This window comes from Vigna radiata, chromosome 8 (assembly GCF_000741045.1).
Source record: "Vigna radiata var. radiata cultivar VC1973A chromosome 8, Vradiata_ver6, whole genome shotgun sequence".
NCBI classification, from domain to species: domain Eukaryota; kingdom Viridiplantae; phylum Streptophyta; class Magnoliopsida; order Fabales; family Fabaceae; genus Vigna; species Vigna radiata.
Window position 1 is genome coordinate 27,571,274 of NC_028358.1, and position 11,406 is coordinate 27,582,679.

The window sequence follows — 11,406 nt, forward strand, 5'->3', positions numbered from 1 at the left end:
AATATTCTATTTAGTATATTTATAACTGAAAATATATCATAATATATTTATCTCATTCAATATATAGAACAACAATATGTTATAACTTATTGAATTGGGACCAATCAATAATTAGTTATATCTCTTACTTATCATAAGTATTTTCTTTTAGAATTTTAGCTCGGGCTTAAAAGTTTATAAAAACATATTGATCAGTATTTAGTCAATTTCTAGTTGATTTAAAGGTTTACAGACGATTGTTCATCCGACATTTCTTGATGTATAGAGAAGTTCAAGTTTGGAAAAATATATGTATTCATCCAACATTTTTTGATATAGAATTTATGTGATAAATAGTTGGAGGTTCAATGTAAAGGATCAAGATACGTACTTGAAATAAAAACAAAAAATATTGAAATTTTATCAGAGGTAATTTAGATTACTTTTGTGTCTTGACAGATATTAATTATGGAATTAAATTAGTCTAGTAGAAATAATTTTATTTTATTAAAATGTGATTAGTAGGATGTGGATTCTAAGGAGAGAAGATAAATATGGATTTATTCTTATTAAGTTGTTGATGATGGCGATGAAGAATGTGATTATGAAAGTATTGATTTAATATAGAGGATGAAGAAAACAATATTATGATGAACATGATAGCGATGATAATTAAATATTATTTTATATCATTTTATAAAACAAACTTCTTTATTAATAATTTTTATTATTATTGGCGATCTAGATTTGAATAAAAGCTATGTGCAAATATTTTATTTAATATTTAATAATAAATTTATGAAACTTTATTATTAACGCAGATATTTTAACTTAGTCATAATTCAGAATTTAATAATAAAATAAACATTAATTTATAAATATTCAACAAAATTTTGTATTAATCATATTCTTATCATAAGACAAATAATTATATTTATATAAACTTTTTAGTAAATATTTAGTACATATATTTTTTTTAACTTTTTTAATATAATTATTGTGACAATTTTTTAATTTTGTCACTTTTATGTATATTATTTGTGATAAATAAAACATTTGTCACTATTATGAATAATATTGTGATAAAATTTATCACTATGAATAATATTGTGATATAAAATTTGTCACTAAACTTTTTGTCACAGAGTTTTTTTTTTTATTATCTATTATTCTATACATTTATTTTATAACTATTTTATTAATTATCTTCAATTATTTAATTTATATTTTAATTGACTATTTTAATTTAATATTTTCTTATTGAATGTAAGATGTCATTGTTTTAAAAAAGTGGGTTTCGAATAAATTTTCCCTTAATTGAATTTGTAAGATATTTATAAATAATCTGTCTAATACCGAAATGGTTTGATGTTTGAAAAAAAGAAATATTCTTTCACACATCTAAAATTTGTACTTTTATTTGACATTATTATCTTTCTGTTTTTTTTACTTTTTTTTCTTAAAAAATTATAAAAGTTTATATTTTTATTACCATATTCTATATAAAATGAATGTAAAAGTATCATAGTATCTACCATTACTCGTTTATAAATTATCCATCTAATGTCAAGATAAGAGTGTGTTCTTGATTGAATGATAAGTTGAATTTATGATTCTGAATTTTGAGGCAAGAGGACTACCTACATTTAGAGTGTTGGTTTAGCAAGTATCCTAATTTAAATAAAGTTAACAAAAAGTTTAGTTTTATTATCATAATGATTAAATATGGTTTTGATTGTTTGATTTTAAGATAAAATTAAAATTAATATTTTTTTTTCAAAATTTTAGTTTAATTTAGTATTTTAGCTTTAGAGATGCATAAATTTAGTTTTTTTAATCATTAAATTTATTTAACATTTTAAATATGTTTCACCTATTTATGTTTCAAATGTGTTTTATAATAGTATTTTATTTAATACATTTTCACTTCAAGTTAATTCAAAAACGTATTTAAATATATAAACTTAACAAAAAAAATTTGGAAACACTAATCACACATTCTAAATATGATAAATTAAATTATTACAAAATTTTAAAATTAAATTAATTTTCATGAAAATTCAAAAACAAGATTTGTAATGAAAAAGAAAATAAATAATTAAAAGAATGCGCATCCGGGGAATCGAACCCCGGTCAGTACCGTGGGAGGGTACTATGATACCACTACACCAGATGCGCTTGTTGGTATGATTTGGTGAAGTATACTTTATAACACTCAGATATTCTAGACTCGTTAATAGAACTTAACAAACTACCAAAAAAAGATATAACAGAAATTATAAAGTATACACTTTTTTTGCAATGGAAAATATAAAATTTGAAACTGTAACAACCTAGATAATAATTTAGATATGGTGATGATTTTTAAAAGATGATAATATAATATTTTAAAAATAAAAAGTGTAAAATATTAATAAATTTTTTTATTTAATTGAAATTCATTTTGTAAAATACATCATCTTTTAAATTTTTTTATAAACTTTTTTGTAGTTTTTTTAATATTTCTGAATTCAATTTTCATTTTTTTAAGATCAAAGATTATTCTAAACCCTTAGAATAAATTTACTTTTATCCTTTTTAAGGTAGTTTTTGCTTTTTGGGTTGTATGTAGGCTGATAGACAATGTAACTCAAAGGTGTTATAAGTAAATATTTATTGCTTTATCATTATGATGATATGTTTATATTTGTAATTGGAGTCTTGTTTGTCTATTTAGGTCATCATGTGTTAGATAGAGCTATAAGGAATTATGAAAAAATAAGGTTGTTAAAGTAAGGTAAGAGAAGTTAATTTTTTTTTTTTTAATTTAACTTAGATTGAGTAGTTAAATATTGTGTTTTTTTATTTCAAATTAGTATGTGGCACTTGATTGTTTTGGTTGGACGTTTGGTAATGGAATGAATGAAAAAAAATGTATTGTATGAATAAGTTTAATATTTGAGTTATGAAGTTTGATTTGATACATGGAGTAGTATTTTGGTTTTTAATAAGTCATTTTGATTGAATTGATGTTGTTTATGACTTTGGTTGAGGATGGTAGAGCTTATTAGCATCTAGGACACTCTCTTATGTACATATTTTTACGTCAATATTATGAGACTCGCGGGACAAACTAATTTCCAGTTGGGTGACTGCTAAATTTGAATTTGGTAGGGGAAGCCTATTTGTTGGCGAGTAGACTCTCGCTAAGCGAAAGCCAAACAAAGGGAGGATGTGTCATTAGACGAGTCTCATCTCATTGGGACTAATTTGAATTTAGTTTCAATGCTCGACTCATTGGGTGAGAAATTTTGTCTGATTGATTACCTTCTAGTGACAACTCCCTAAATAAGTAACTGGGTTTGTTTAATTAGTTTGTTACAATTTGATAATGAAATTGAGACATAAATTATGGCGAACTTGTAGTAAATGTATGAATATGTAGAAGAATAATGTTTCTAAGAGTATGAAAGATGAAAAATTGAATGAAATGAAGTACTTGTGAAATTGTATGTTTTGTTAAGACAAAATTGTCTAACAACCCTTATTTTAAAGTTTAAACAAGCCTAATAAAATACGTCTATTTAAAAGGAATTAGGAATTGTATACGATGATACATTATACATAAATATTTTCACTCATTGTCATCATTTCTCTCTAAGACCATTTAAGTAGAACGATGAAATTTTATAATACCTGTATATTTTTTCGTTTGCCACACCTTTGTTGTTATTTTCATATTATTGATTTTGCATACTATAGGTTTTCTTCGTCGCATACTTTGTCCTACGCTATACAAATAGCACCTAACATATTTTAGATAAAAGGAAAAAAAAATGGCATATTTATTTTAGATAAAGTTGATAAGATTTGGAATATATAATGAAGATATCCGACACAATATCTTTTCTACAAAGCATATATTCACTCGTTGTAGCTTTTTGCTTTCCCCCAATTTCTCTGCGTGCATAAACTCTAAGATTTTAATTTATTGTGGATTAGATATTTATGCAATTGACATTTGGCAGCTTATATATAAAGAAATTATGTGTGTTTTTATTCTGATTCCACATATCAGAAGGTTCTGACAAATGACAACCTGATTTTACCATTAGTTTAGGGCATCTTAGTTGGCATCCTCAAAACACGGTTTTGATGGTGTTTATCTTACGAATCAAATCTCATCCTAAATATGCCAATTTCACCACAACTTCTTTAAAAGAAAAGAATAACACTCTCTGAAAATTTTACTTCAATTTTCTCTGCATACGTACATTTTACATTCCAATATTTATAATTTATATTAAGTAAAAATAAAATTAATTTACAATATATATAAATAGGATAATTTTACCAAATAAGTCAATTTTGTTTCAATTTACTCATAGTACATTTTATTTTGTTAAATTCCCTTCTTCTTTTCTTTTGGAATATGCAAATATATCAGTAAAAGATAAGAAATTGTAAGCACTAACTTCGTTAATTATTTTTTCAAATTTGTTAAAATAAATTATTTGTTATATATATGAGATCTTTTTAGGTATTGATTTTTTTTTTGTTAATTTTATCCTTTAAATATTTTTTAAATTAAAATAATTATTTTTAATTTTAGTCTTTAAGTAATTATTTTTTTAAAATTTAATCAGTTTTTTTCAATTTGACCAATTTTTTAAATTTAATAATTTTTTAACTATAAAACATTCTACAATAGATAAAAACTATTTAAATATTAAATTGAATTAAATTTTATAATTATAATAATCTATATTGTTGTACTTTTTTTTATGTTTACTTTCTCTTTTACCAATTTTATTCTTTTAAGTAACTATTTTTTTTTTAAATTTAACCATTTTTTTAAATTCAATCTTTATTGAAATTTAATCATTTTTTAAATTAAAATAATTATTATAATAAAATATTATTTAAAAAATAGATAAAAACTATCAATAATATAATTATGAAAAAATATTTATATTTATATTTATAATTATAATTCTATTATTTTCTTTTATGTTTACATATGATTATTACTAGTTAATAGATAGATAGATAGATATCTTCAAAAAGAAAAAAAAAATGATATCGTAAAACAATTTTTTTAATTTCTTTTCAATTTATGTAGTATCCATTATCATTTCTTTGATTATTACTTTATTATTTTCTAAATTACGAGTCATATATACGTCTATACCGTTAGTTTTTTTTTATTTATTTAAAAGTCGTATTACTTTTCTTATTTTTTTAAATTTTTGTAAGGATCTTATAATTTTATTTTTTTTATTTTAAAAGAAAAGTAATCCGGCCTTATAATTTGGGACAGCCACGTCCATCAGATTAATGACAACCTGGTCTTAGAGGAGACTTATCAGAAGTCTGAATTTATTTGCTAAATTTTCCTTTCTCTCTCTAAAACTTTTGTGCTCTAAATCCTCTGCCTTCTCTCTACATTTCCAGAACCTTGAACCGTTAAATTTTTGATTTGGTGCTGCCAAATCATTCCTGGCGTAGAGAGTTTCTATTTAAACCGAACATTTCTCCATTCCGATCGGTAAGTCATTTTTCCCCTTTTCTCTCCACTGTTCTTGACCTAGGGCATGCAACTTTACTGGTTGCATGTGCTCTGCATGTTCTACCTTCCATTCTAAGTTTATTCTAGCTCTAAGAGTCCTGTTCCATCACCAATTTGGTGATTTGTAGGTTCTGTAAGTTCAACGTGGTGTGGGTACGATCCTAGGGCATTCTTGACAAGTTACCCTTAAGCTTTCCACGTAAGGGGAGCTGATTATTTTTTTATAATTTATTTTATAAAATATTTTCATGTTGAATTTGAACTGATGTGTTTGTGAAGTTGTCCTGCAATTTTTAATTTTACTGGATACCCAAATTGAGACTGTGAAGCTATGTATAATTATTGTGTGTTTAAATATTCAAATAGTGCATGTGAATTTGATGTATATGAATTGTCTCTGTTGAAATTAATCTGTTTTGGTTGAAATTAATTTGTTTTGGTTGAAATTGATCTGGTTGGAGGGTTTGGAGTAAGGGTTCTGTGATAGCATGTATATGGGTATTAAATAAGTGTACAAGTACTATTTCAGAGTATTGTGAGAGGGGGGTAAAACATAAAAATTGGGCGATTGAGGTTTAGAGCACAACAGACTAGTTTAGGTAACTTAAATAAATTAATTAAAACTAGTTGAGAGCTTGGTACGATAGAGGAGACTTAAAAACCTGAGTTGGCACATCCCTGATCATAGAGTAGACATCTGAGCCCTCTTCGGTGACCAATTGAGTAGTGATGTGAGGTTGGAAGCAAGCATTCTTTGATAATAAATAATTTAGCAAGCAATTTCATAATTAAGGGAGCCTTGTAAGTTATTTTGAGACAATATGTATCATAATATATTATATTATTAATGTATAGATTATATATATATATATATATTAGTTTAATATAATATAGGTATTTATATAATTATGTAGATTACTTAATTATATTAATATCATATAGTTACATAAAAAGAAATTAGTGGCACATATAAATTATATTAATATTATATAACAGTATGTATGTTATTATATTTTATTAATATAATATAGTTTTATATATAATAATAGTTTCGTATAATATAATATTATAATATTATAATATGAATGTTGGTTTAATATAAATTAAAAATGTTTCTGTAATGGTCTAATAGAAAATTTATAATAGAAGTATAGTTTAATATAACTATTATAATATAGCTGAAGGAAACAAGGTTTTATATCTGTACAGGGTTTAGGCATTGGAAATAAATTATAAAAGATTTTGGTATTGATTAACTTAGATTAAATTAGGGAGTAGTTATTTTTATAATTTGTGATTGGTGAGTAAGGTATTGTTGAGATTATGTATATGTTGATTGTGACAAAAAGTATATGATTACAAAGTGATGAAAGTATGATCCAAGTGGTAAACTAAGTTCCATATGTGCAGAATCTCTTGGTGAGATTCTTATTTTTATAGAATGAAAATAGGAGCTCAGTCTTGGGGGTCTTCTTGACGCTCTAATGGTCTTTTTTCTCGCATAGAGAGGAATGAACCACGTGGTGAGGAGTAGCAGGAGGTTTTAGTCTTGGAGGCTTCCATCATGCTCCAAGGTGTGGAACAGACTAACCTCGTGAGTGTGGCAGGGCGGGGAGCCCAAGGCGGTGGAGCCTAAGTATCACAAGCCACCACGAGTGCATGACCCACCATAGTTCAACTATCATTCTAAAGTCCGGACGAGTCAAGTCTAGTATTTAACATGATAGGATAAATGTTTTATCTTGTTTGCTTTAAATTAATATCTTGTATGTACATGCTCTTAATTGTATTGTTTTTTATATAATTAGCTCACTCTTGCAATTTCTTGTGTTTGTGCCATGTTTGCGTTTGTTTCCCTTGCGATAAACATCCACTTGGATGAGAGCAGATGGTGAGGAGATACTTTGGAAACAATTCTTGACGGGGAAGGAAATGCGCAAGGAGATACTTTGGAAACAATTCTTGATGGGGAAGGAAATGTTGTTGCCTAGTTCTCTAGGCTTTAATTGTCTTATCCTAGGATATTTTGAAGAAACTTTGTCATATTCTAAGTTTTAAATTCTCTGTAATTTAAGGGAGAAACTCAAGTACTCCAAGTTTCCAAATTGTACTATTTAAGTTTAAGGATGACTGTAATCCTATTACTCTTAACTGCTTTCTAGTATTATTCATGGTGACACCTTTATTATATTATATATCTTTATAATATAATTGGGATCTCACAATTTTTGTTATAATTTTAATCAACATATTATTTTAAAATAATGATGTTTTAAAATAAAACATAAATTAATGATAGGCATACGAAAATTAAGTTTTTATTACAAAATATTTTTCTAAGTTTTTATCTTTTAAATTTTGAATTGATGAAATTGAACAAAGATAATCAAGTATTCAACACTTTTGATAAATATTGTGCACACTGTAGGAGTATTTATAAAGTTAAATTAAATATAAGAAAGATGTGAAGTTTGAAAGTTTTAGAATTAAAACACGTTTGTTTATATTGGAATTATTTTATTCTCTGTTCATATCTGTGCATTTATGTTCATATATTTTTATACTTATATTCCTTTTTTATATTGCTCTGAACAATTATATATATCAATTGTACTCTCTCCTTGAAACTCTAGGGAAATTTTTATATCAAGGAATGTAGTATTTTATGAAAACATATTTCCTTTTCTTACTAGTGACAAGCACACACCTATTGATACACAAAATTCCTTGGATTTTGTCACAAAAATCAATTCATCTCCATCACCTCTTCTCTCAGAAGTTACTGATCAACCTTTTTTACCACCTACATCTCCTCCTTCTATTGTTCCAGACCTTGTTAGTTTTTCTTCTCAACCTGTTTCTGTTGAACCTGCCACTGCTACTCCACAAAGGAAATCAACCAGGCCAACACATAAACCATCTTATTTGCAGGACTATCATTGCAACATGTTATCTACTTCTTCCGCCACTCAGTCATCCACAGGTACCTTATATCTTATCTCTTCATATCTCTCATATGATGCATTATCATCTCTTCATAAATCATATGTCTTGAATCTTTCCCAAGTTAGTGAACCTAAAACCTATAACCAAGCCATCAAACATGATTGTTGGAGAAATGCCATGGATCAAGAAATTACAGCTTTAGAAAATACCAAAACTTGGGTTTTGACTGATCTACCTTATGGAAAGCAACCTATTGGATGTAAATGGGTATACAAAATAAAGAGGCATGNTGATGGGAGTACTGAACGATATAAGGCAAGGTTAGTAGCCAAAGGCTACACACAACAAGAAGGCTTAGATTACTTTGAGACTTTTTCACCTGTTGTCAAACTCACAACAGTAAGATTGGTTCTGGCTTTAGCAACTTCCAAACATTGGTATTTACATCAAATAGATGTAAATAATGCTTTTTTACATGGGGATCTAGATGAAGAGGTATACATGTCTGTTCCTCTTGGCTACAAAACAGAAAACAAGGCCAAGTTTGCAAGTTGTTGAAGTCTTTATATGGACTCAAGCAGGCCTCTAGACAATGGAATTACAAGTTGACAACTACTTTACTTTCTTTGGGCTACATACAATCAAAATCAGATTATTCACTTTTTGTCAAAAGTGATTATGCTCATATCACTATCTTACTTGTTTATGTAGATGATATAGTTTTGGTAGGTGATGACATCCAGGAAATCCAAACTATGAAGGTTCTATTGAATGCAAAGTTCAAACTTAAAGACCTAGGCCAACAGGGCATTAATTTGTCACAAAGGAAGTATGCTTTAGAGTTACTAGAAGATGCAGGATTGTTGGGATGTCAACCTGTTTCTACTCCCATACAGCCAGGCACAAAATTCTCAAGGACAGAATGAAAACCCTATTTAGATGTGCAAGCCTATAGAACACTTCTTGGCAGGTTATTATATCTAACCAACACAAGACCAGATTTATGTTTTGCTGTTAGTACTCTCAGCCAATTTCTTTCCAATCCTTTGGAAGTATTAGATTTAGTTACTCTGTAGGTGGATTACTGTTTATAAACAGTAATCACACCTTTTTTCAGTTAGGATTTACTATTAGTTAGGATTTACTAGTTAGGATTACTATTAGTTAGGATTTACTAGGGGAACTTAAATATTTCCTTGGTTTGGAAGTAGCAAGGTCTAAGAAAGGAATCCACTTATCTCAAAGGAAGTATGCCTTAGATGTTCTTGAGGAAACAGGAATGTTGGGTTGCAAGCCTTGTTCAACCCCGTTTCTAAGTGATACCAGTTCATTATACAAGATGGAAGGTTACTTAAAGGATCCAAGCTCCTACAGAAGGTTGATAGGGAAGTTGCTCTACCTCACTAACACTAGACCTGATTTGTGTTTTTCCATTAATTTATTAAGCCAATTTATGCAATCACCAACTGACTACCATTATCGNGCTGCTCAACATGTCCTTAGGTACATAAAGTCTAGACCTTCAGAAGGGTTGTTCTTTTCAGCAGATTCTCCTATACAACTAAAGGCGTTCAGTGATTCAGATTGGGCAACCTGTCCCAACACTAAAAGGTCTACTACGGGATTTTGTATTTTTCTTGGATCATCTCTCATCTCATGGAAGTCCAAGAAGCAAAGTACTGTTTCCAGATCTTCCACCGAAGCAGAATACCGGGCTTTAGCAGCTGCTACGTGTGAAATGCAGTGGATCAGCTACCTATTAGGCGATCTGCAAATGAAGGAAGCTGGAACTCCAGTTCTCTATTGCGACAACAAATCCGCAAGACACATAGCTCACAATCAGAGCTTTCACGAAAGAACTAACCATATAGAGCTCGATTGTCATGTTGTTTGTGAAAAAGTACAAGCTAATCTACTGCATCTTCTCCCTGTTCGCTCAGATGAGCAGCTGACAGACATATTTACCAAATTTCCTCATCGTGTTCGGTTCAGATCTATTGTTCCCAAGCTAGGATTGATGATCATACACCATCCAGCTTGAGGGGAGCCTATTAGATTTAGTTACTCTGTAGGTGGATTACTGTTTATAAACAGTAATCACACCTTTTTCAGTTAGGATTTACTATTAGTTAGGATTTGCTATTGTTTCCTCTTTTATGTTTTACCCCATCCCTGAAGAACTCTATAAATAGAGTTATTTCTTTTTTTTACACACAAGATACAGAAACAATATAAAAAATGCTTCAGATTCAGTTTTCTCTCTAAAACAAGTAAATAAGAACGTTTTGCACTAACCTCTGGTTCGTGTGTTGATCTTCTTCTTCATTGACCTTCATCATCCTTCAAGATTGTCTTCAGCCACAGAGACACTCTCCGACCACGAAGCTCTTCTTTCTTTTCCTCTGGTGTCTTTTACTAAAGTTGTTCCTACCTACCTTTGTACGAAAGAAGCTTCTCGAGGAAGCTTATCCTTTCTGCCGAAGTTGGACATAAGGCTGTTGGGCCTTTACCACTGGACGACCCATTTCTGTTAGGAAGATCATTATGAAGCAACAATAAGGATCTTGAGATATATCAAGAAAAATCCAGGACAAGGATTATTCTTTCCCTCCAACACAGAACATTCTCTTAAGGCTTTTAGTGATTCTGATTGGGCTGCTTGCCCTGATACTAGAAGGTTTGTGACTGGTTTTAATGTGTTCTATGGTGCATCCTTAATCAGCTGGAAATCGAAGAAGCAAGATACTATATCTAGATCATCAACTGAAGCAGAATATAGAGCCTTAGCTTCCACAACATGTGAAATTCAATGGCTTTTGTATTTGCTCCATGATTTGAAACAGCCTCTGCCACAACCAGTTCCTCTGTTTTGTGACAATCAATCTGCTATACGAATTGCACAAAATCCAACCATGCATGAGAGGACAAAGCAC

The 11,406-nt window shown here is 28.8% G+C and overlaps 1 protein-coding gene and 1 non-coding gene across 2 annotated transcripts; one reads left to right on the plus strand and one right to left on the minus strand.

Moving 5' to 3' along the window:
• Window positions 1–2,086: 2,086 nt before the first annotated feature.
• Window positions 2,087–2,157, minus strand: TRNAG-CCC. Its single transcript has one exon. It is a non-coding gene; the product is annotated as a tRNA-Gly (tRNA).
• Window positions 2,158–9,812: 7,655 nt separating this feature from the next.
• Window positions 9,813–10,514, plus strand: LOC106770445 (uncharacterized mitochondrial protein AtMg00810-like). The gene has a single exon (XM_014656255.1). The coding sequence runs from the start codon at window positions 9,813–9,815 to the stop codon at window positions 10,512–10,514; it is 702 nt and encodes a 233-aa protein (XP_014511741.1).
• Window positions 10,515–11,406: the final 892 nt, after the last annotated feature.